Source organism: Meles meles, chromosome 16 (assembly GCF_922984935.1).
Source record: "Meles meles chromosome 16, mMelMel3.1 paternal haplotype, whole genome shotgun sequence".
Classification (NCBI taxonomy): Eukaryota; Metazoa; Chordata; class Mammalia; order Carnivora; family Mustelidae; genus Meles; species Meles meles.
In genome coordinates, this window is record NC_060081.1 from 56,286,167 (window position 1) to 56,312,035 (window position 25,869).

General features: G+C 46.2%; 2 protein-coding genes and 1 non-coding gene across 3 annotated transcripts; 2 read left to right on the forward strand and 1 right to left on the reverse strand.

Moving 5' to 3' along the window:
* The first annotated feature begins 1,591 nt into the window (after positions 1–1,591).
* On the forward strand, positions 1,592–9,292 carry DEFB123 (defensin beta 123). The gene is made up of 2 exons (XM_045981605.1): positions 1,592–1,802; positions 9,086–9,292. The coding sequence occupies exons 1-2, from the start codon at positions 1,745–1,747 to the stop codon at positions 9,229–9,231; spliced, it is 204 nt and encodes a 67-aa protein (XP_045837561.1). The 5' UTR covers positions 1,592–1,744; the 3' UTR covers positions 9,232–9,292.
* Positions 9,293–15,373: 6,081 nt separating this feature from the next.
* LOC123927323 lies at positions 15,374–15,480 on the forward strand. Its single transcript, XR_006815409.1, has one exon. It is a non-coding gene; the product is annotated as a U6 spliceosomal RNA (small nuclear RNA).
* Positions 15,481–20,631: 5,151 nt separating this feature from the next.
* Positions 20,632–24,574, reverse strand: DEFB124 (defensin beta 124). Its single transcript, XM_045980151.1, has 2 exons — positions 24,489–24,574; positions 20,632–20,777 (listed from the first exon to the last, which is right to left on the reverse strand). Exons 1-2 carry the CDS (start codon positions 24,544–24,546, stop codon positions 20,632–20,634), a joined length of 204 nt encoding a protein of 67 aa, XP_045836107.1. The 5' UTR covers positions 24,547–24,574.
* Between the last annotated feature and the right edge of the window lie 1,295 nt (positions 24,575–25,869).

Sequence of the window (25,869 nt, forward strand, 5' to 3'; positions counted from 1 at the left end):
ACATGTTCACGAGTCTTTTAATTCTTTTTTGGGAATTGTCTATTCGTATTTTTGTCCATTGTCTTTCAGACATCTACACCAGCTCCCTTGGCAACCCCACTACCATCCTGAACAGATCTTTACTTTCCCAGCTCCTTCTGCAATTGAATAGAGTTTAATTCTGGGGCATCTGAGTGGCTCAGTGGGTTAAGCCTCTGCCTTCCCCTCTGGTCATGATCTCAGGGTTCTGGGATCGAGCCCCACATCAGGGTCTCTGCTCGGCAGGGAGCCTGCTTCTCTCTCTCTCTCTCTCTCTCTGCCCGCCTCTCTGCCTACTTATAATCTCTGTCCATCAAATAAATAAATAAACTCTGAATAAAGTTTAATTCTTATAATAAATTCCTTGGCCCCTAATACTGAAAATGGTTCTGCTCCTTCCCAGATCGAACCTCAAGGAACACATTGTTTAAAGAGATAAGCCTCTTTAACGGAAGTGAACACGATAGTGGCAGGTTTCTAGCCTTTAGGCACGGTGTCCCTTTCTCCCCACTGACTCCTCTTCATCATCAAGGTTTCAGAAGGAGTTGTTTGGAGGGCTCTGGGTGGCACAGTTGGCTGGGCCACCAACTCTTGGTTTCTGCTCAGGTGGCGACCTCTGGTAGTGATCTGGGGGTTCTGGGATCATGTCCCGTGTCATCCAGTCGCACACTGGACTCTGCACTCAGCCGGGAGTCTGCTTGGGACTGTCTCTCTCTCTCCCTCAGGCCCTCCCCTCCACATTCGCAAGCTCACTCTCTCTCTAAAATAAATAATCTTTTTTAAAAATAGTTGTTTATACCTCCTGACCTCATTTCTATTTTTCAGTCTTTAACCTCCTCATTCTGTTGCCCCTACGGAAATAGTTTTGAGTCATTTTGTCTTGTAAACCCTATATATGCTTTTGTACCCTTGACGCCAGTGAAGGTAGCATCTAGTCAGGAAATGGAAGGCAACAGGATGTTTAACTCAAGGAATTGGTCACACGTTGCTGGAAGACTGAAAGAACAAGAGAACCCTGAAAACAGAATAGTGACTACAGAAAGAAAGGGAGACAAAGGGACTTTCCGGACCTGGGAGTTCGGAGGAGGGACCCCAACAGCTGATTCCTGGATCTCTGGGGAGGGCCTCGGCCCCGGGTCCAGAAGACTTGCCCCCAGGGGTAAAGGGCACACGGCGCTGTTGGCCCTCCGATGGCGGAGGGCACGGCCAGGCTGGTGCTGGGAGCTTCATCGCTCACCACCGTTCTCCCGGTTTCCCTCCGGTCACATCATGTTTCTCACTCTCAACCCCAACGTAAGCCTCAGGGCCGACTTCCTCTGCCTGGGACGCCCGGTGGGCTCACCTGCAGGTGCCGTCACCGTCTGGGCAAGGTCTCTCCAGCCCCTCTGCGTTCCGCGTGCGTGGCGCCCCCTGGCGGTCCTTCGGTGCAGGCGGTTTAGAGATGGTGGAAGGACCTTGGACCCGGTTGCCTGCCCCCCCCCCCCCGCCCCAGTCCACCCCACCCCCACTGACCAAATGACCGCAGGAGGCGTGCCAGCTCGGAGTGTGTGGCTGCAGACCCTGGGCTCCGGGATTGCGGGGGCCGAAGCCGTGGGCGGCTGAGGGCACGTGCGGGTGACAGCGGTCCCGCTGAACAAAGGGACCTCTAGCCAGAGAGGCCCGAGCCCTGCCCCATCCGTTTCGCCATCCCCTCGGACTTGCAGCCTCACCTTGGGCCACTTCAGCCATGAAGCTCCTGTTGCTGACTCTGGCGGCTCTGCTGCTCTTGTCCCAGCTCACGCCAGGTAACCTGGACCCCTCTGGGCAGGGTGTGCAGACTGAGACCTGGTCGCGGAATCCCCAGGCCTGGGAGGATGGGCTGCCCAGCCTCGGGAGCTCCCCTTTTGGAAGCACGGAGAGGAGGCGCCCTCGCCCACAGCAGGTGCCAGAGCTTAGGTGCCAACCACGACACCTAAAGCTTCTGGCCCAGCCGTGCCATCCATCTGTGCTCTCTCAGGAAGCAGGTGCAGGTGGCCTTGAGCGTGAGAAAGAACGGAAGGGGTGCGCGGGAGAAGCAGGAAGAAGAGGGCAACCGTGGACATTTTACCAATAGTCCCCAGAATGTTCTCGGCTTTGTAAAGATCACAACCACCTCAAACAGAGAGAAAAACTCACGTACTCTGTTGCTGCCTCTGTGCCAGACTCTGTGCCGGACCCTGTGTCGGAGCCTAGGGCCACAGAGATAAATGACAACGGCCCTGGGGGAGAAAACGAAGGGCATTTACGACCCAGGGTGGCATGAGCTCTGACAGAGGGGGTCTAGGGATCTGAGATGCACATGGGAGGGACCAGCCCAGTGTGAGGGCCAGGAGAGTCCTCCTGATGGGATACCCTGAGTCCTGAAAAGTATGCTGAGATTAGAAGGGGAAGGAGTAGAGAAGGAAGCAGGAAGGATGGCCCAGACAGAAATCAGCTTATGCAAAGAAAGATCCAGCTGTGGAAGAGAGCATGGGGTCTTCAGAAACTGGCACACCATTGGGGTTAGGGGCATGGTGAGGGGGAACTGAGGAAGCAAATGAGGAAGCATTCAAGGTCCAGGTCTTGAGGGACCTTGACTACCAGATGAGAGGGCAATGGGAAGACCAACCGGGTTCAGACCATGTTTAGACTTGCCCATCCCCCACCCCTACCCCTGGCCTCACTATCCGCCCTTCCTGCTAAGCTGGCAGGAGTTTCCCCCAAGTGTGACAAAATAGTTTTTAATATCTTTGATGAATTTTTATTCATTGCAATCTTTATTGCTGCAGAAAGTCAAATTGTCCCATCTTTGACTTGTGGTAGCCTTATTACATGTATCCCTGCTGGTTTGTGAGAGTTTCCTTGTGATAAAGCCCAGCTTAGAGACACCGCAAGAAACACATTTGCTGTCCAATGGAGTTAGACATATTAACTTGACACAGCAAAGGAAAATGCACAATAAAGGAACTGTGAGACGAAAGACAGAACAAATAAGGTTTCTATAGGGTTCAGGAGAGGGATGGAGCTTGAGTAAAATGTAAATGAAATTATGTGTTTTGTTTTGTTTCAAGTTTTTATTTAAACTGTAGTTAACTTACAGTGTAATATTGGCTTCAGGAGTAAAATTTAGTGATTCATCACTTACATACAACACCCAGGGCTCACCACAAGAGCCCTCCTTAATGCTCATCACCCAGTTAGCCCATCCCCCCCCAAAGCCCGTCCAGAAAACCATGTTTGTTCTCCATAGTTAAAAGTCTCTTATGATTTGCTCCCCTCTCTCTTTTTTTTTTTCTTTCCCTTATGTTCATCTGCTTTGTTTCCTAAATTCCACATATGAGTGAAATCATATGGCATATGTCTTTCTCTGTGAAATAGTGTTTAATAGACTTCATGTGAAAAGGGAGTAACACCAGGCCGAGACTGAGAAACGGATTCAGGGTTTCATTTCCATGGAAAGTACAAAATGAAGAGAGATGTGGAATTTTGTATCCCAAATCCCCTTCTCTGACAGTCTGCCCTTGGCTCTGAAATCAAGGATCCTTTTCTGTTTTGAGAGAGTGGCTGCTCAGGAAAGAATGTAATGTTCCAGTCCTGCCCATATGATTTCAAATACAAAATTTCTGAAAGATGTGACTTGAGACTTTGTCCTTTCGTTAAGTGACAAAAGCAGTTTCACTGGTTCGTAGCTGGTTATGTGGGGTGACAAGACATTCTAGGCACAATTCCTGCCCCAAATCTTGAAATCCTCATTTCTTCAAGAAGCTCTGGGGTTTTTGGTTGTTGTTGTTGTTTTTCTAAGTAGGGGAGTGGTATTTCAGAACCGTGATCTAGATGCTAGAGATATTCAATTCAAAAGACGTTCCACGTCTTTTCAGTAGACAGAACTGGGTGGGAAAATCAACACATTGGATACGTATATCTCATGAATTTGTATTAATACTTCCTACTCAAAGTGATCTTGATTACACATGATAGGGCACACTTAATGAGTGATATTCCTTTTTAAAAAAGATTTTATTTATTTATTTATTTATTTGATGGAGAGAGATCACAAGTAGGCAGTGAAGCAGGCAGAGAGAGGGGGGGAAGCAGGTTCCCCTCCGAGCAGAGAGCCCGATGCAGGGCTCGATCCCAGGACCCTGGGATCATGACTTGAAACCTAAGGCAGAGGCTTAACCCACTGAGCCACCCAGGTGCCCCAGTGAGTGGTATTCCTATCAGGAGAAAAAGCATCACTAACAAACGTGTGCACCCAGGACCAGAGTCCTGTTGGGAATATCCAGGAAAAGCCACCAGAAACAAACTCATGAGTCTTAGAAGTCAGACTATATGGTTCACTCAACAAATGCTTTGGTTGCTTATGCTGATGTCTTCACACGCACACGCACACATCAGAACGCTTTCAGGGGGGCCACCTGGGTGGCTCAGTGGGTTAAAGCCTCTGCCTTCGGCTCAGGTCATGATCCCAGGATACTGAGATCGAGCTCCGCATCGGGCTCTCTGCTCTGCGGGGAGCCTGCTGCCCCCTCTCTCTCTGCCTGCCTCTCTGCCTACTTGTGATCTCTCAGTCAAATAAATTAATAAATCTTAAAAAAAAAAAAAAAAAGAAAGAAAGAAAGCTTTCTGGGAAATATGAGTGTAGCAGACATTACCAGCAATTCCACATGTATCTCCCTCCTGTGGCAAGATGATGTCTAATCCCAGCTGATGATGGACAGTGGCTTTCTGGAACTCCTAGAATTGTCAAAAGACTATGGTAGTCTTTTTTTTTTTTTAGTGACATTGTCAGCGACTCTGATGACTTCACGAAGGAGCACGTGGAAAACTCAGGTGCTGCCCTGAACTTCTCCAGTGCCCTCCAGACTGTTTCCCTAGAAATTGCCATCGCAGACAACCTACCCCAGGGCTAGTAAGCCCATCTAGCTTGATTCCAAGTCTTTCAGCTTCTTTGTGCAATTCTTTTCATCACCATGTGAGAACAGGTGTTTTGTGGAAGAATATACTCATTCCCAACCACTGAGTTCAAGAGCGAGTTTGATTCCTGATATGAAAAGGCAATAAATTGTTCCAACTTAATCCAACTCTACAGCAAGGAAAGGAAAAGATGCTGGGCAAGATATCGTGGCCTTCTACAATTTGCTGGGGGGAGAAAAACAGTAAACATTGGACCCATGAATAAATTATGAGTCACTTAGGCTCTTCAGGGCCTTCTGTTAGTTTAGCAAGTTTTAATTTTAACATACGGCAAGTTCTTTCTATTTTTTTCTGAGGGTTGAGAATGATAAGGACGGCATGATTTTTTGGCAAAACTGCCCTTCCTTAATTAATGTCCCAGGAAAAAGAGCACCTCGGTCACTAGAAAGGCAGGTCGGCTTTCCCAAACAGGAAGACAAACTACAATTGTTTTTAGTCGCAGGAAACACTGTTGCTTTCTGGCAAGGAAAAGCCTCTGGTCCTCCACAGAAAAGACAGACAGAAGTGAGTACATATTCGAATCCTTGAGATTTAGGCAGCCGTGCAGAGTCCCTGAGACAGTGGTTCCTTTTCCTGTCCCACTTTTGCTGTTTTTCCGAGGGTTATTAAGCTGGAGGGTGGGACATATACTGGAGCTGCCCTCACTGATCAGATCAAACTTCTCCACCAGCGTCGTCTTAGAACAGATGATAAGTTTCCCGGGCAGCAGCTGGTTCAGTCAGTGGAGCACGTGATTCTTTTTTTTTTTTTTTTAAGATTTATTTATTTATTTATTTGACAGAGATCACAAGTAGGCAGAGAAGCAGGCAGAGAGAGAGAGAAAGAAGCCGACTCCCTGCTGAGCAGATAGCCCAATGCGGAACTCGATCCCAGGACCCTGGGATCATGACCTGAGCCAAAGACAGAGGCTTTAACCCACTGAGCCACCCAGGCGCCCCGGAGCATGTGATTCTTGATGGGGTTGAGTTCAAGTCCCATGTTAGGTATAGAGATTACTTAAAAACAAAATCTTAAAAAGAAGAAGAAGAAGAAGAAGAGTTTATGGGTTTTCTTTACCATGATGGGTCAAATTTTCCACCAAGCTCCATTTCAGACAGTCCGGAAATAAACACCCATTAGCTATCTTAGTGTCTGCATCACACGTCAGATTTCTCTCAGTATATTTTTTTCAGAAACTGGTTCTTGTGATGGTAGTCTTCTCAGGGTTCAAAAGAAGTTTTAAAAGATAATTTTTTAAAAAAACCAACTAGGGGCACCTGGGTGGCTCTGTCAGTTAAGCTTCTGCCTTCGGCTCAGGTCATAATCCCGGGATCCTGGGATCAAGCCCCAGGTTGGGCTCCCTGCTTCTCACTCTCCTCCCCACTCATGTTCTTTGTCGTTATTTCTGTCTCTCTTTCTCTCTCAAATAATAAAATAAATAAAACCTTGTAAAAAAAAATTCCTGGCTCATACATATGTGTGTATACTTCTATGTACATATGAGCTTGTGTTAAAGATTTTATATGACTCATAATGAGAGAACAAGGCAGATTTTATAACGGGATCAAAGCATAAATAGGAACTGGTTTTCCGGGGCACCTGGGTGGCTCAGTGGGTTAAGCCTCTGCCTTTGGCTCAGGTCATGATCTCAGGGTCCTGAGATCGAGCCCTACATTGGGCTCTCTGCTCAGCAGGAGTCTGCTTCTCTCCCTCTGCCCCTTCCCTACTCTTGCTGTCTCTCTTTTCTCAAATAAATAAATAAAACCTTAAAAAAAAAAAAAGACTGATGGGTGATACCAAGAGTCAGTCAAGATGTGGGGAAATGAGGGGAGGGAGTTGGGGGGATGGGATAACTGGGTGATGGACATTAAGGTGGACGTGTGATGTAATGAGCACTGGATGTTATGTAAGACTGATGGAATTTAGGGGTGCCTGGGTGGCTCAGTGGGTTAAAGCCTCTGCCTTCAGCTCATGTCATGATCTCAGGATCCTGGGATCGAGCCCCGCATCGGGCGCTCTGCTCAGCGGAGAGCCTGTTTCCCCCTCTCTCTCTGCCTGCCTCTCTGCCTGCTTGTGATCTCTGTCAAATAAACAAATAAAATATTTTTAAAAAAAAAAGACTGATTGAATTTAATTTATTTATTTTAAAGATTTTATTTATTTATTTGACAGAGAGAGATCAGTAGGCAGAGAGGCAGGCAGAAAGAGAAGCAGGCTCCTTGCTTGTGAAGCAGAGAGCCCGATGCGGGGCTCGATCCCAGGACCCTGAGATCATGACCTGAGCTGAAGGCAGAGGCTTAACCCACTGAGCCACACAGTCACCCCTAGAGAAATACTTATTTTGCCCTACTATTGTTTATCAACAGTTCATAGAGTTGTAAAATAATTCCCACATAATCAAAATCAGATAACGGTAAAGACTGTGGTCTGCCTAGACCAAGCATGATTGACACTATTGACCATTATTGACCTTTTGGCACTTTGGACTAGATAGTCCTTTGTTGTGGCTGTCCTGTGCTTTGTAGGATATCTAGTGGAATCCTTGGCCTCTACTGACTAATTGCCAATAGCACCTCTCACCAGATGCAGCAACTAAAAATGTCTCCACACATTTCATTCCAAACATCCCCTGAGGAGCGAAATCACCCCAGCTGAGAACCCCTGCTCCGGATGATGCGTTTTTTCACTGAAGCACAGATTTCCCCCTAGACTCTCTCCCCTGTATTGGTCAAAAGATCGTTTCAAAGAAAACTTACTCCCGATCACAAAATACACCTGGTCAAAACCTACAGCAGGAAGAAGGAAATAATAAAATTTACAAATTAATGAAACTTATAATTAACTTACAAAGGAAGAAAATAGAGAAGAGTCAGGGCTTTAGCTGTCCAAAGACAGTGGTTTAATAGACACAACTGGAGGTCCCAGGCTTCGTTCAGCTGCCAGAGCCCCTGAAGACCCGAGGCGGAGCAGTCGTGGGGCTTTGCAGAACAGAGAAGGGTGTACAGGTCCTCATTTGGTTCAAGCAGAGGATTTCATCCTTAACTGCTGCAAAACCTGTGGCTGGAATAGAAATACTGTCCCGGATGCGTGTGCCTCTAGGTTGAGGTCATGGGCGCCATCCCACCCCCAAAACCGTCAGAACACTTCTTTCGGGAGCTGTGTTGGCAAGTCTTGCAATCTGTTGATTGATCAAGATCCTGGGACAGGAAAGGCCCCCCAAAAAATATAGATGGGCTGTTGCCAGGGGCTCCAGGGAAGGGGAAAATGGGGATTACTGTTTAATGAGTAAAAGAATTTCAGTCTTATGAGATGAAAGAGTTATGCGGGTGGCTGGTGATGATGGCTTCCCACAATGTATTTAACACCGTCGAACTGTGTGCTTAAAAAAGGCTAAGAGGCAAATTTTATATTATGTGTACTTAACTGCAATTAATGAGAAAAAACTTAAGTACAGCCACCTCTTAATGATAGACCTTGGCAAAAATATAAATACATAAATACATAAATAAAATTATGAAGAAAGTAATGGAATGTTAGCCAAAAACAAAGCCAAAAAACAAACAGTATGGATGACCATGAACACACACTAAATGAAAGAAGCTAGACGCAAAAGGCCATGTGGTACATAATTCCACTGGCATAAAATGTCCTTAGTAGGCACATCAACAGAGTGGAGGGCAGACGTGATTGCCCAGCGCTGGGGAGAGACGTGCAGGGTTTCTCTCTGGGATGATTAGAAAGTTCTGGAACTGGATAGTGGTGATGGTTGCTTAACACTGTTAATATACTTAATGCCCCTGAACCATGCACTTTGAAATGCTTGATGGGTACCTGACTGGCTCAGTTGGAGGAGCATGCTATCTTGATCTCGAGGTCATGGGTTTGAGCCCCACATTGGGTATGGAGATTACATAAATAAATAAACAAATAAACAAACTTTTTAAAAAATGCTTGCACTAGTAAGTTTTATGTTCTTTGTATTTTACTACAATTTTTAAAAAGGGAAGGAAAGAAAAAGGAGGCCAGTGGTCAAAGACAAGGGAAACTGAAGACCTGCTTTCATACCTCTTCTCAGGGCTGACATGTCTCCATTCTTCTTTCTTTTTTGTGTCAGGCGGCACCCAAAAATGCTGGAATCTTCATGGCAGATGCCGCCAGAAATGCTCCAAGAGAGAAAGGGTCTATGTTTACTGTACCAATAATAAACTGTGCTGTGTGAAGCCCAAGTTCCAGCCAAGAGAAAAGCTATGGCCATTTTAAGTTCTTTGAAGCCTGAAGCCATGAAAACGCAGATGGAGCTGCCCTGAGTCTGACCACAGTGGATTCCTAAATTCTGTCAATAAACACGTGTGGCTGATCTCTGTGTTCGTCTCTTTGTCTACCCCAGGAAATCCCCTTTCAGATGAAGTCAAAATATTTTCATAACAATAATAATAAGAGAGTATTTGCCTTTTTCAGTCTCACTGTCTCACAGGTGTGCAGTGGAATCTTCTGGAATCTATATGACATATGATGATATCATTGTTCCATGAGTTGATGAAAAGTGTGTTTATGTATCCTGATGTTCCTAGAATTTTTTAAGGTAACAGGGTGTTCATTTTCAGAGATTAACTCAGATTGTTCTCGATAATTCTATTGTGCTCTTCCTAGGCATCTTTAGTCATTATTAATCTCTGTAACCTCATAATCATCTAATAATAAATCATTACTTTGAAGGGGCTCCTGGGTGGCTCAGTCCACTAAGCCTCTGCCCTTGGCTCAGGTTGTGATCCTGGGGTCCTGGGATCCATCCATATGGTCAGCTCCTTGCTCAGCGGGGAGCCTGCTTCTCCCTCTCCCTCTGCTACTCCCTCTGCTTGTGCTCTCTCTCTCTCTCTCTCAAATAAATAATTAAAAATCTTTTAAAAAATCATTACGTTGAAATTCCAAAACGTTCCTTTGTACCTGTTTGCAAACCCGAGGAGAACTGAGAACGCTTCGCTCTCTTGGTTTGCCGAAGCTATACTCTCCCTGAGTGAAAACAACACTTACTCTACACTCTGCAGTTCCTTTAAATACAGTTTCTAGCACAAGGTTGAAAGATATTAAAAGACCTTCACAGGGGCACCTGGGTGGCTCAGCGGGTTAAGCTGAGCCTTCGCCTCGGATCATGGTCTCAGGTCCTGGGATCGAGCCCTGCATTGGGCTCTCTGCTCGGCAGGGAGCCTGCTTCCTCCTCTCTCTCTCTCTCTCTCTGCCTGCCTCTCTGCCTACTTGTGATCTCTGTCAAATAAATAAATAAAACCTTAAAAAAAAATAAAAGACCTTCACAAAGGAAGGAAAATAAGATGCATAACTAATAACCAATCGACTAAAAATAGACAATAGCAGCAAATCCAAACATGGTACAGGTATTTGACTTCACAGACAACTTTAAAATAACTATTATAAACATGTTAAACTAATTAGAGGGAAAGGTTAAAAGGATGAATAATTTAAACTAATACACAGAGAAATACTATATCCTTTTTTATTGCTACATGACAAATCACTCTAAAACCTAGTGTATTAAAATAACAACTATTCATGAATTCTCAGATTTCTGTGTGTGAATTGAGTGGTTCTTCTGGTATTCTCATCTGGGGTCACCCATATGTATGACTGCGTCTCTGTCCATGTGACCTTTCTGTTTCAAGGAGGTTAACCTTGGCGTCTTACATGGATAGCTAGGTCTAAGAGGGTAAGCCCCAATATGCAGCATTTTCAAACTTCTGTTATCGTGCTTTCTTAAATCCCATTGGCCAAAGCAATATTTGCTTTTTAATTTAAATTTTAGTTAGTTAACATACAGTGCAATATTGGTTTCAGGAGTAGAATTTAGTGTTTCATCACTTCTATATAATACCCAGTGCTCCATACAAGAGCCCCCTTTAAAGCCCAACTCATTTAGCTCATTACCCCTCACCGCCCACATCCCACTATCAACCCTCAGTTTGTTCCCTATCATTAAGTGTATTACGCTAAATGAAATATGTCATTCAGAGAAAGACAAATACTATATGACCCCACTCATATGTGGAATTCAAAAAGAAAACAGAGAACACATGGGAAGGGGGAAGGGAAAAAAAGAGAGAGGGAAAAAAACCTAAGAGACTCTTAATGATAGGAAGGGGAAAGGGGGGAGGGAAAAGAGAGAAGGGGCAGAGGGAGAGGGAGAGAGAGAATCCTCAAACAGAGGCCCCGCTGAGCAGGGAGCCCCAGGCAGGGATCGATCCTGGGACCTGGAGATCATGACCTGAGTGAAAGGCAGATGCTTAAGGATGGAGCCACCCAAGCACCCCCAAAATGACTTTTACTAAGGCATCTTTTCAGCTTCCACTCCAATTATAAACTGCTTATTCTCTGTATTTCCCAAGTCTGTTCCCAAATTCTTGGAACAGAATCTTCCTGATGTAGTTCATCATTTTGTACCAAGCCACCTGGTAGGTCGCTGGCCAGCTTATAAGATTAGCTTGGCTTGGGGAGGTCCCCACCTCTTGTCCAATCAACTGTGTCTGGGGCATGGGGGATGGCGGAGAGAGTGGTCTCCTGGTCTGCATATGACTGTCACTTCATAAGACTGTCACTTCATATGACTGTCACTGCATATGACTGTCAAGGCTCTGAGCAGGGCTGCAAAAGCATATGTGGGTGGTACATGCTGCGTTCCATGTATTCACATTTCAGTGTATCCTCGCTATAAACTCTTGTAGGGAGGAATACGTCTTTATGAAACACCGAGCCCCTATGCTTAGGGAGAAACAGGCATCAGTGAAACTCGGGTCTTCCTGGTGGAATTCTGAGGAAGGCTACCTGTGGCCCCTCTCTTTATCCCCTCATGAGTTCCCACTAATCTATTGGTGAGAGCTCCATGTTCCCAGGGTCTTATTAGACACAATGCTCCTTTTTTTTTTTTTTTTTTGACAGAGAGAGAGATCACAAGTAGGCAGAGAAGCAGGCAGAGAGAGAGGAGGAAGCAGGCTCCCTGCGGAGCAGAGAGCCCGATGCGGGGCTCAATCCCATGACCCTGAGTTCATGACCCGAGCTGAAGGCAGCGGCCTAATCCACTGAGCCACCCAGGCGCCCCCCCCTTTTTTTAAAGGTTTTATTTATTTATGTACAGAGATCACAAGTAGGCAGAGAGGCAGGCAGAGAGGGGGAGAAGCAGAGAGCCTGATGCGGGACTCGATCCCAGGACACTGGGATCATGACCTGAGCCCAGGGCAGAGGGTTTAATCCACTGAGCCACCCAGGCACCCCCCCCCAATGCTCCTTTTTATAATAAATATTTTGCAGGGGCACCTGGGAGGCTCCGTCAGTTAAGCATCTGCCTTTGGCTCAGGTGACGATCCTGGGGTCCTGGCAAGGAGCTGCTCAGCAAGGAACCTGCTTCTCCCTCTCTCCCTCTGCTGCTGTCCCCCTTCCCTGCTTATGCTCTCTCACTCTTGCTCTCTTTCAAGTTAATTAATTAATTAATTAATTTAAAATGGGTAAATAAATATTTTGCAGTGCCCCCTTTCTGTCCCAAAAGAAAATTCATAAATATTGTAACCTATCTACTCATATAATTGCAAGGGAAAATATCAAAATAAGCTCTAAGCATAATACAAGGGAGAAAAGGGACTGTTTCATAATAATATGTATTTTGATATGTAAATACATTTAAAGACATAATGAAATATGTCAGATCTTGAGCCTATACATAGCATGGGTAAAAAGCTACAAATGCAGACTCAAATGCATGGTCCCATATGCACAATTCAAGTACGACTCCAAGTGTTTGCTCTCTGTATCCTGACTTTCCAAAACGGTAAACAGCTTGGGTAAAGTTCTAACCAAAACAAAGTATAATCATTCCTTGATTTACGCAGTAGTTTCATTCCAGGAAAATTCAATATGCAAAAACAAAAAACAAAAAAAAAACTTGCAAAACAGCCTTAGATTCTAGGCTCAGAGAATTACAAATGGGTTTCTCACCTACATAAATGTCTAGCAGCACATTTGAATTTTTGGGGGGGAAATGGGTCAATACGTCATTTCCCAGGTCAGTCACACACATAGCATGCCATCTTGCATCCCAGGTCCCCCACCTACTAAATTCCAGTAAGGACTCCATTAATTTCGAAAAAACAAAAGAAAAAAACAAAAAACAAAAAAACCACCAGCAAATTTCAAAAACCACCCCTAGAGGGCAGTGTCTTCCCGTTGAGAATCATCCATCTGCCATGAACAGAGTTCTTTCTCTGGTGAGTCTGTGAAATAAATGTAGCTGCATCATAAGCTTGAATAACTTACCCAAATTTAACTAAGTGTGCTCCAAAGAAAAGATAAAGGGAGAAACGAGGTTTTGGGTGGGGGTTTTTTCCAAATTTTTTCTTACCTTTATTTATTTATTTATTTATTTACTTATTTGAGAGAGACCGCTTGGGCATATAGGGGAAGGGGCAGAGGGAGATAATCTTCAAGAGGACTCCATGTTGAGCTCAGAGCTTGACAGGGGCTCATTTCAAGATCCTGAGATCATGACCTGAGCCAAGGCCAAGAGTCGGACACAAGCAACTCAGTGCCCAGGCACCACCCCACTCCCCTTACTTTTTAAATCAACCTAGTTTTGCCTTTCTGAACGTGGTATAAATAGAGTCATTCAGTATGTACATCTTTGTATATGGCTTTTTTTGCTTAACATAATGTTTTTGAGATTAACTCACGTTGTGTGTATCAGAGTATATTGCTACTGTTGTTTATTGTTTATTGTTGTTAGTGTTGTACTGTATAGATATAATTCAATTTATCCAGTCACTTCCTGGACATTTGGGTTGTTTCCAGTTACAGGATATTAGAAATAAAGCTGTTATAGGTGCCTGGGTGTCTCAGTTGTTAAGCATCTGCCTTCAGCTGAGGTCATGATCCCAGGGTCCTGGGATTGAGCCCCGCATTCGGCTCCCTGCTCAGCGGGAAGCCTGCTTCTCCCTCTCCCACTCCCCCTGCTTGTGTTCCCTCTCTCGTTCTCTCTCTCTGTCATAAATAAATAAAATCTTTAAAAAAGAGAGAAGAAATAAAAAAGCTATAACATTAATAGAGAAGTCTTTGTATACACATATTTCTATTTATTTATAAGTAACTCTTATAAAAGTTACATTCAACTGTTTTTCCGAAGCGGCTGTCCATATTACATTCCCATCAGCAAGGTATTAGCATTCCAGATGCTCCATATCTTCATCAACACTCATTTTGGTCCATTTTTTTCTTTTATTTTAATCGTTCTGGTGGGTGTGTGATGGCATCCCATGATGGTTTTAATTTGCATTTCCCTGATGCCTCATGATTTTGAACATCTTTTCATGGGCTTAGCGTCATTTGTATACCTACTTTTGTAAAATCTCTAAAATATTTGCCTACTATATTATTAGACTGTCTCTTTCTTGCTGATTTGTAGGAGCTCTTTGTATATTTTGGAAATGCGTCCTTTGTCAAATATATGGATTGCGAATATGAGCAATAGTAGTCCAAAGAAACCAGAAGAATGCCTCCTGGAGACAGTGGCTGTGTGCATGAGAGATGGGAATTGCCTCGATTCCCATATGCAGGAAAAGTACACAGCAATGAAGGCCTTACACTGCATTGTGTGATTCAGCTGTGGAGAGGTACTTCTTTTTCACAGAAATGGCCATTGATGAAAGGTACTGTATAAGGTATATAGTCCGTGCTATCATGGTGACAGGTGGTGGTTACCATTGTGGTGAGCACAATAGAGAGGTCAAATCACTACGTTGTACACCTGAAACTAATGTAACATTGTGGACTGGACTGGACTGGACTTCACTGAAAATATAAATAACACGGGGCACCTAGTTGGCTCAGTCGGGGAAGCAGCGTGCGGCTCCTGATCTTGGAGTTGTGGGTTTGGGCCCCACGTAGGGGTAGAGATTACTTAAAAAAATAAAATCTTTTTAAAAAGTCTATTTTTCTATTTTTCTTTAAAAGAGAAAAGAAATATCCCCTACACATAATCAATAACTTCCTTTGGTGTATCGCCAGAGAAACTTGACCTGTTCCATTGGGGAAAGAAAGTTCACGTTGTATGGCAGTCTCCAGGAAGGTGCCTTCCTGAGCCATTGTCAAGGAATCTGGGGCCACATGTGATTTTTGCCTGGCTCTCAGACTTGGAGGTAGCCCTGGCACAATAAGCATATTCCACTCAATACTTTGCCATGGAAAACCCCGGGTGGGGAAGGGAGCAGGGGGCCACCAAATCTTACCCCAAACCCCCTGCAGTGCCTGTCATCTCACCCATTTGTTCTTTTCCCATTGTGGATTCCCACCTGCCAGTGGAACAAGAGCTCCTCTAATCTCTAATAGAAGAGTCTCTATGAAAATGTGGATAGTGCTCCTTTGGGCAGCACGTATACTAAAATTGAACAGATACAGAGAAGATTGGCATGGCCTCTGTGCAAGGATGACATGCAAATTCGTGAGCCGTTCCATATTTTTTGCCCGTCAGGCTCCCTGTTCCCCAAGCCTATTTCTCTGTCTCCCTCTGCCCACCACCGCCCCCCCCCCCGCCCCAGCTCATGTGCAGGCACACGTTCTCTATCTCAAATGGATAAACAAGGGGCACCTGGGTGGCTCAGTGGGTTAAGCCTCTGCCTTCAGCTCAGGTCATGATGTCAGGGTCCTGGGATCGAGTCCTGCATCGGGCTCTCTGCTCAGCAGGGAGCCTGCTCCCCCCTCTCTCTCTGCCTACTTCTGATCTCTCTCTGTCAAATATGTAAATAAAATCTTTTTTAAAAATGGATAAACAAAATCTTTTTAAAAACAGATACATATGAATATAACATTATTATTATGTATTTATATACATGAATAGTATTTACACTATGTATACTAGTATACACACACACACAGAGGTTTGTAACACTTAAAAAAAAATATATGGGTATCACCTCCTGAGAATATATGTAACAAAAGCTAAGGGGGAGGCAGGTGGGGAGTGGGGAAGGACTGCACCTGGCTGGCTCAGTTAGAGGGGCATATGACTCTTGATCTCAGGGTTATGAGTTCAAACCCCACATTGGGTGTAGGAATTACTTAAAAATAAAATCTTTAGGGATGCCTAGGTGGCTCAGTCAGTAAAGCATTCGATTCTTGGTTTTGGCTCAGGTCATGACCTCAAGGATTAAGAGTCTCTCTCTCCCTCTCCCTCTACCCGTCCCCCTACTCTTGCTCTCTCCTCTCTCTCTCTCTCTCAAATAAATAAATCTTAGAAACATAAAATGAAAATAAAATATTTTTTAAAAAAGCTAACAGAGATTATAAGAGTGGTAAATATTTTGAAACTCATCTATATTTTATTTTCCTACAATGTGTTCTAACCATTCTACTCAAGTAATAAAAATTGGAAACTTTTAAAGAAGCTTTGGGAGAGGGGCGCCTGGGTGGCTCAGTGGGTTAAAGCCTCTGCCTTCAGCTCAGGTCATGATCCCAGGGTTCTGGGATCGAGCCCCCGCATCGGGCTCTCTGCTCAGCGGGGAGCCTGCTTCCTCCTCTCTCTCTGCCTGCCTCTGCCTACTTGTGATCTCTGTCTGTCAAATAAATAAATAAAAATCCTTAAAAAAAAAAGAAGCTTTGGGAGACATTTTAGTGCTGAAAATCTTGTTTTGGAACACTGTCTAAGCACATATGGAAGTGCTCGTTATACATTGGTAAGTGAAAAACAAAACAAAACAAAGACATAAAATCAGGACACCAAAAAGTGTGTGCAGTTTTATTCCTTTTTATTTGCAAATCCCATTTTACATATATCTTATTTGTGGGTATTTATGTGTAGTGAAAATACTGATGATGTTTGCTTTCTTATTTGTGCTTCTGTTTCCCAAGTTCTCTCCAATGAACATATATTACTTGGTAAATTTTAAAAAACACAAGTAAGGGTGAATCAGGGAGATAAAATCAAGTGCCAGACGACCAGTGTGGAGTCCCAGGAACACCATTTACTGGATGTATGACCTGGACAACGCTTCACTAAGAGCTTCAGCTGCCTTCCAGAAAAGGAGGGGATAATAGTACCATGACTCTGAGAATGAAATGAGATGAGGTGTGTAAAGCTGTTGGTCCTTACTAATAATGGCCAAATGATGTCGCTAGCTCAGCCATTCGATGACTCCCTGGGGAATGTTTGTGCTCTGAAATAGTGCTGCTGAATGCCAATACACAGCACAAATCCCTTCTGTAGCATCGTCCACCCCCCTAGCTCACCTTGCATACCTCCAGGGCCAAGGAGCGCTCTTGCTCCCAAACCTTCCCCTTCACAATGGCCTGTCCTACCCATGTGTGGCTACTGTTTATCTGGGAAGAAACCTTGACCTGAAGTTCAAAGATTTAAGTCCACATCCCAGCTCTGTGCCTCAGGAGCTGTGTGGCTTTGGACAAGTCACTCCCCCTCTCTGAGCTTGGGAGCCTCATCTGTGCAGTATCTTGAGGAACCCTCCACCCTAGAATGGCCTCATCTCCTTGGCACCATAGGTGCATCCGTATGACTTAGGCGGTGGGATGTGGGCTTTGACGATGGTCTGTTAGGGTGCTGGGTGGGAAACTGTCCTGCACGAGTGAGGTGTGAGCTTCCCCAAAAACCTATCTAGACTGTCGGGTCTCAGTTCAACCCCTAGAAGGGTGATGGCTGCCTTCAACATGATGCTCTGAGAGAAACACAGCATTGCTTCTGGAATATTCCTGCCAAAAATGCATAAGCTGAATTCAGTCATGAGGACACATCAGACAAACTCAAACTGAGGGACGTTCCACAAAATAACTGGCCTGACCTCCTCTAAGACATCAATGTCATGAAACACTGAAGAAAGGCTCCAGGTTAAAAGAGATCAAAGAAATTGACAGCTGCTTGCACTATGTGATCCAGAGGTTTTGTTGGGCTATACAGGACTTTTTTGGAAGAGCTGGTAAAAGCTAACAAGATCTGAAGATTAGACCATAGAATTTTGTCAATGTGAATGTCCCAAGTTTTGTCATTGTACTGTGGTTATATAAGAAAATGCCCTTGTTTTTAGAAAAAACCCACTGAAGTATTTAGGCCTAAAGGGGCTCCTGTCTGACATACAGATAAATACACACATATATATTTATATTTTTTATATACACACATATATAGAGAGAGAAGAATTGATAAGGTAAAAGTGATAAAATGTTAATATTTGGGAAAACTGGGTGAAGGATCTATGGGAATTCTTTGCATTGTTCTTGGAGATTTTCTGAAGTCTGAAATGTGCAGAGAAGAAGGCCAGCGGTGTGCCTCTGGCTCTGGAGAAGAGACAGTTTTACGGAGCCCTGACAGAGTACGGGAGAATCTCATCTGACCCCACAGCCGCCCCATTCGGAGCTAGGACGCCCATTTTGCCGGGGAGGATTCTGACATCAGAAGCAGGAAGGGACTTGCCCTGTGCTCACAGCCAGAGGCCTGGACGTCGCAGAGCTGGCGTATGAACTTGAATCTGACTCCTCACACCTCAAACTCATCACCATCTTCACTGCAACAAGGTCACAGATTCCAAGCACCATGTCTGGGACTGAGCAAAGAAAACATAGCTTCTCCACTCTTTGTAGAATAACGCAGAGGGGAGGAGTCAGAGGGCAGAACTAAACTTAGTTCACCCCAGTATAAAACTTGGTCTAATTCAACAACTTCAGTATTCTCTTGAGGTTTCTTGAATTTGGAGAGACTTGGTCTCTTTGGTATAATTGCTCAGACTTCCTGATTCCTTCTTTCCTCCCCTGCTTCTCCCAAATAGGATGGCTGTGCTGGGGATGAGGAGTTTCAGTGACAGCATCTGCTGGAATCTGGATGTTGCTGAAAACATCCACTGACTTTCTAGCAGCAGCTGGTTGCTGGTGAAGTAGTCAGGCCTCCTGCTGGCTCATCAAGGCCTACTGGTGATACTGGCTAAGGCCACCTCACATTGGCTCACTGTAGTTCTGTGGCCGGCTCTGGGGTTCTTATCTGGTTCTCTTTCTAGGCTCCCAACACAAAGCCCACTCCACCCCACCGCGCTGGGTCCTAAAACAGGCCCAGAGGCCATCAGTTCAATATCTAGGTCACCCAGAAACTGAGGGGGATACAGAGGCAAGACTGATACTCAGGAAGCATGCTTTGTTATTAAAATAATTCAGTACTTCCCTCCTGATTGGTAAAAATCACCCAAGATCCTTCCATATCCCCTCCCCACTCCTCCAGTCCAGCTGTCTCTGGCACCTTACCAGGTCCCTTTCATACCAGCAACTAAAGGGTTAACACAGCAGCTAATCTCCAAGACTCTGCTCCAGCCCTGAGACTCACTCCCTCCTGATGGTAAGTATTTTGAATAGCCCCACTCTTCTTATCCAGGCCAAGCAGGGGCCTTTCTCTTACTCCAAGACCACCCTGAACTCCTCTGAAAAGTCTCAAAGGACAATCTCATCTCAAAGGGATGAGAGCCCTTCTGTCCTTGGCGTTCCCTTCACCTTATTGAACATGCCTGCCCCTGTCTGGGCTCCACACCAGGAGAAGGTGGGTCAACACGGGAGGTCTTCCCCAGCTCCCTTCCCCCACCCCCAGGTGCTGTCTACGATCCCGGCAAATACATTCTTCCCAGCCTCCCTGACACCGGAAGCTGCCGGCCCATAGCCATGTGACACAGCTCTGGCCCCTGAGAAGGAGGCAGAAGTCTGCTGGGGACAGTTCCAGGGACAGCGTCTGCTTTCCTGGTAAAAGTGAGAAACTTGCTCAGTTCAACCCTCCCCTGCTTCCCGCTTTAAACAATGACGTTGCACCCGAAGTTTTGGAAGCCATAGGGGACCCAACAGGATGCTCACCCGATGTGGTTTCTGCCTGACTCCCGATAAGCCCCTGCAAGTTGAGATACCTGTTTTTCAGCCAGATGTCATCCTGATGCAGGGTAACTGGCATGTGACTCCGTCAGCCTACCATCCGGACTGCTCACGTTTTCTCCCAGCCTTCCCGTGCCCACGGTTCCCTGGGTCTGGCCGAGGCCCACTTCTCCCCTCTCTGCTTACCCTGCATAAGTGAAAACTCCTTTCCTAAAAGGCTGTGGTCTTTTCCACCGGGCCAGGCCCTTGCAATACTAAAAGAGGAGATAAAGGAACCTAGAGAAATCCTTTCGCCCTCGAGGGCCTGCCTTTTAAAATGCCAAAGGATATTAACTCTACCATTATTCATCCTTTCTGTAATTAACTCATTATTATTATTAACTCACATTGTTACTATTAACTCTAATCTCCTTTTTGCATTCCTTCTAGAAGTTCCAGTTCTCCTGCCATTATCATTTATCCCCACTGCATGGATGAGAAGACTCAGGATGTTTGTGGAAATTGGGTAATTTTTCCAGAGTTGGAGAGAGCAGAAAGGATCTTATAGGCAGGCCTGAAACCATTTACCAAGGTCATTAATACCCACTGGCCCCGGGCGCCTCGCCTCCCTTCACCAACCATCCCTCCATCCCGGCCATACCAGGACCTCGTGCACCCCTATACCCCCAGCACGGGGTGGCCTGGTAGTGAGCAAGCAGCAAAGGAGACAGCCAGCAGCAGATATTTATTGGAGAGCAAGGGTGCCAGCCCCAGAACCAGCTCCACATATTAAGGCTTAGAGGCCAGAGGCCTGAATCCATAGGGAAGGCAGCACAGGGAGGCATCGGGGCACATGTGCATGTAGGTTTCTTGCCTTGTACAGTAAGTCCGGCAGGCCCCCTGGCCCTTCCAGCACCGCTTAAATTCACTTCTCCCTAGGCAGAGGAAGACCACAGGTCACAGGGCAGCCCAGGCATTGCAGGTTAGACTGCTGTGCACAGCTTTGATCATATATCAGGGGTTAAGCCACAGGTCACAGATAAAATCCCTGACTACAAGCTAGACCATGGGACCCACATTAGATCACAAGTCTGGGGGCGCCTGGGTGGCTCAGTGGTTTAAGCGTCTGCCTTCAGCTCAGGTCATGATCTCAGGGTCCTGGGATCGAGCCCCACATCAGGCTCTCTGCTCAGTGGGGAGCCTGTTTCTCCCTCTCTCTCTGCCTGCCTCTCTGCCTACTTGTGGCCTCTCTGCCTACTTGTGACCTCTCTCTGTGTCAAATAAAATAAAAAAAAAGATCACAAGTCTGGTCTTTTGTTAGCTTTCCGGTCATCGTGTTGGGTGACTGATTACACAACAGCCCACAGGTCATAACTTGGGCCACAGGATACAAACTCTGACGACAGGTCAAGGGGTTAGATTAGATGGAACAGATTAGACTCCTAGTCACAGATGAGACAACTAGTTACAAATGAGCCCTCAGATTTCAGTCCAGGTTAGCCCATAGGTCACAAGTTAGACCTAGGTATAAGTTATACTTAGTCACTAGGTATAAGTTAAAAACTGATTTCCTTTTTTTTTTTTTTTAGATTTTTTTTTTTAATTTACTTAGAGAGCAAGTGAGGGAAGGGGCAGAGGGAGATGGAGAGAGACTCTCAAGCAGACTCTGCATTGAGTTTGCAGCCTGACATGGGGCTCGACCTCACAACCCAGAGATCATGACCTGAGTTGGAATCAAGAGTCAGATGCTTAACCGACAGAGACACCCAGGTGCCCCTGGAAACTAATGTGTTGTCTACCCACCCCCTGCTCAGGTACACTCTAAGCACTTTTCATCACAACACTATACAATTACAGTTGGCCTTATTATGATCCCTGTAATACAAGGTAAGGAAACTGAGGCACGGGAAGGTTAACAACCTTGCCCAAGATTACAGAGACACGGGGAGCAGAACCACCATTCAAACCCAGATAATCAGGCTCTAAAGTCCACACTCGTAACCATGACATAAACTCCCTTGCACACATAGGGACCTGTTAAATGTTAGTGGAGGAATTTCTAGCCACAGGCCATGGAAAAGGTAGGGTTTTGGAGGAAAAAGTCCTCCTGTACACCCTCTAAGGGTCTTTGATCACAGCCTGAGGCATCGCCTTTGTTTATTCATTCAACAAACCTGGGCCATTGGGAATACCACAATGAACAAGATGGGCCAAGGTCCATGCCCTCAAGGAGCTTCTGGAAGGAAAGGCAATTAATACCCTAGCGAATAAATACAATCACTAAAACTGTGGAAAGCCTCCGGAAGGAAACCATCAGGATGTGGTGATGGCCAGTTAGGACAGGTGTGCAAATGTGAGGAGAGAGGCAGGCTCAGGCAGACCTTTCTCTTCTAGCAGTATTTCTAGGCATGTGACCCAGGCAGGCAGAAAGCAGCTCTGAAGAACTGGGCTGAGCAGGAGCTGGAGGGGAAAGGCTTCCCTCTCTCTCCCTCGATTAAAAGAGATCCCATGGGGGCACCTGGCGAGCTCAGTCAGTTGGGCATCTGACTCTTGATTTTGGCTCAGGTCATGATCCCTGCGTTGGGCTCTGGACTCAGTGGGGAGTCTGCTTGGGGTTCTCTCTCTGCCTCTCTTTCTCTACCCCTCCCCACCATGTTATCTCTCTCTCTCTCTCTCTCAAATAAATAATTCCTTAAAAAGAGAGAGAGAGAGAGATCCCACAGAACCCTCCCAACCGACCAACCCATGGGTGTTATTCTGCCCGGTCAACAGGCCATCCTTCCATCCTGCCAAGGTAGAGAATCTTAGAATGAGACGGGCCTGGCCTCAAAATCTCTACAAGACAGAGGATCCACCCTCGGAAGAAGGCGTGTATAGCGGTTAGCGGACGGCATGAACCCAGCTCAGATCCAAATCCCAGCTCTGCCAGTTCTCCGCTGAGTGAGCTTGGCCTCAGATTCCTCCTCTGTGGAACTTCCCCCCTTTCAGGGCAGCTGTATGGACTTTCATCATTCTAGCACAGTGCCTGGCACATAGTAAACACCCCATACATGGCAAGCGAGATTATCGGAATGACAGTGTAGAGGGCGGAGCAACCGCAGCCCATTCGCCAGCAAGCCTCTCCTTTCATAGGTCAGGACAGGAAGCAACTTACCCAGCTTTTCCCAGCCAGTAAGTGGTGGGTTCTGGAATCAGACTCTGACTCCCAGGTGAGGGCAGTTCCTATAACTACTCTTAACACATCATCACATTTCGACCTTCTGATGACCCGGAGACCCGGGGTTGCTATTTTCTCCTACATGATCTGTACCTCCCACCCTGCTCGTCTCTTTGACTTCATCTTCTCTCCTGGTACACACCCACTCCAGCCATACGGGCCTCCTCAAGGCTCCTCAGACACATCGGGCACCCTCCTTCCTGCCTCCTGGTGCCTGAGAAGATCTTAATATTCTCACCGCAGTCAGATCTCTGCTCAAAAGCGACCTTACAGGGGCGCCTGGGTGGCTCAGTGGGTTAAAGCCTCTGCCTTCAGCTCAGGTCATGATCCCGGGGTCCTGGCATCGAGCCCCACGTAGGGCTCTCTGCTCAGTGGGTAGCCTGCTTCCCTTTCTCTTTCTGCCTGACTCTCTGCCTACTTGTGATCTCTGTCTGTCAAATAAATAAAATCTTCCAAAAAAAAAAACGAAAAACAAAAAACGACATTACATAAAATGGTGAAGATACCTGAGACTGACTTCATGATAGTTCACTAAAACCAGGCTGGTTCACGGTGATGATTGTTGAGATTGGGTGAAGGTACACTGGGGTTTGTTATACTATTTTTAAATTTATGTTTGGCATTTTCTAAAATGAAACTTGTGATCTCTGTCTGTCAAATAAATAAATAAAATATTTTTTTAAAAAAATACCATTACATTATTCTCTACATTTGCATTAAAAAAAGACTTGCTTTGTTCTTTTTTTTTTAATATTTTATTTATTTGACAGAGAGAAATCACAACTAGGCAGAAAGGCAGGCAGAGAGAGAGGAGGAAGCAGGCTCCCCGCAGAGCAGAGAGCCCGATGTGAGGCTCGATCCCAGGACCCCGGGATCATGACCTGAGCCGAAGGCAGAGGCTTTAACCCACTGAGCCACCCAGGCGCCCCTCGCTTTGTTCTTTATATTAATCTCTCTACATTCGTGTAAATTTCAAGTTGTTCAGAATAAAAAATACACAGGGCCTCTCTTGCCCATCCCCATCAGCTCTCCCATCCATCCCTCCCCCCGCCGCAAGCACGCACCACACTGACCCCTGGCTCAGCTTCCATTCTTCTGAACACTTATCACCACCTGACATATCATGGGTTTATGTGGTTCTTTTCTGTCTAAAATACCAGCACCATGAAAGCAAGGACCTTGTTTTCTTTCCCTACCGGATCCCCAGCAGCTGTCATGGTGCCAACCCACAGTAAATACTTTTCAAAAAAATATTTGTTGCGTGAACCCCATTTTAAGGATTAAGAAACTGAGGTGCAGGAAGTTGCCCTAAGGGGCCCAGCAGGTCAGAGGTGGGACAGAGCACAAACACTGGTCTAGGCCTCCTCTACGCCCCAGAACCTTGGAGGCTATTACACACACACACACACACACACACACACACGCTTACCTGGCGGCAGATGACCCAGGGCCAGGAGAGCCACAATGAGCAGCAGCAGCTGTGTCATGACCACAGAGAACACCGGAGGAGCCAGGCACACTGAGCGCTGCTGCCTGCGGCCCAGCCTTTATCAGGCTGCAGATCGAGGCTGGAGTGTGGGCAACCGGAGGCCTGAGTGGGAGGCTGAGGCTCTGTGAGCCCAAGGATGTAGCTGGATGTCAGCCAGCTCTGTGGCAAACTGCTCAGCCATACAGTGAATGAGCGGCCGAGCGGCCGAGCTGGGACTAGAAGCTAAGTTGCACGACAAGACACCAGTCACAGTCCATCTTGGAGGAAAGGGATGCTCAGAAGGCCAAACCACAGAAGGAGGCCAGGCGTGAGGGGGTACAGTGTCTGCCCTGAGCCCTGTGGGGGCTGAGCTAATCTACAGGCCTGCTCTGGAAGTTGCTCTGAGCTGGACACCTGGATCCCCTCAGCCATGACAATGAACCCCACGCACAGGTACAGCCTGGTCTGCAAGGGCCCACATACAAACCCGCCCCGGTCCCTCGAGAGGAAGCACCCTGCTCAAAGAACCTGGATCCTGGTCCCTCATGGCCGGAATCCCCAGTTCCCTACAGCCAACTGCCGTACTCTATCACAATGTATCTCTCCTCCTCCAAGTGCCTAAGAAGAATTATTTTTAAAGCCATGGGCGGTGATGGAAAGGGACAGTTGGCTGAGAGGCAGAATCTTGAATGGCAGGCCCAGATAAGCTTCAGCGTAATCATCCTTTTAATGTTGTGCTGGAATTAAATGAGCTAATAATCGAGGCAAAGTGCTCAAATCATACCAGCCACAGCCCAAATGTCCAGTAAATATTCATCAGGGAGGGGACAGGCTTTCTTCCAGGCACAGGACCGCCCCCTTCATAAAGAGTGCTTAACCTAGAACTTGGTGAATGAATGAATGGAATGCCAAAATCAGATATCCGGAAGTCTTCAGTGCAGACTTCCTAGGCTCCCTCCTCCCCTGCAGCCACCTCCCCAAATTAATTCTCCATCCAGAGCTGAGTTTCTCAAGGTAGGGTCCATGAACTCTGCAAGATCACTGGGCATTTGTTTAATATGCAGATTCCTGAAGCCCTCCCCCAGAACGGGCTAAATCTGCCTCTCCTGAAGGGTGAGACCTCAGAATCAACATTCAACCAGCTCCCCAGGTGGATTCTGCGAAGGCGAAAGTTGGTGCGCCCCGTCGCTGGAGTGGATACAGAGGGGGTCCACACCCAGGAATTTAGAAATCCCTTCTTTCCTCTCTCTCGCCCCCCACCCCGACACTGCCACCACCACCCCAGGCGAAGGAAGGCCTTGCAGCAGTGGGTCAACTGAGCTCTGTGGAAAGTCGAAAAGTC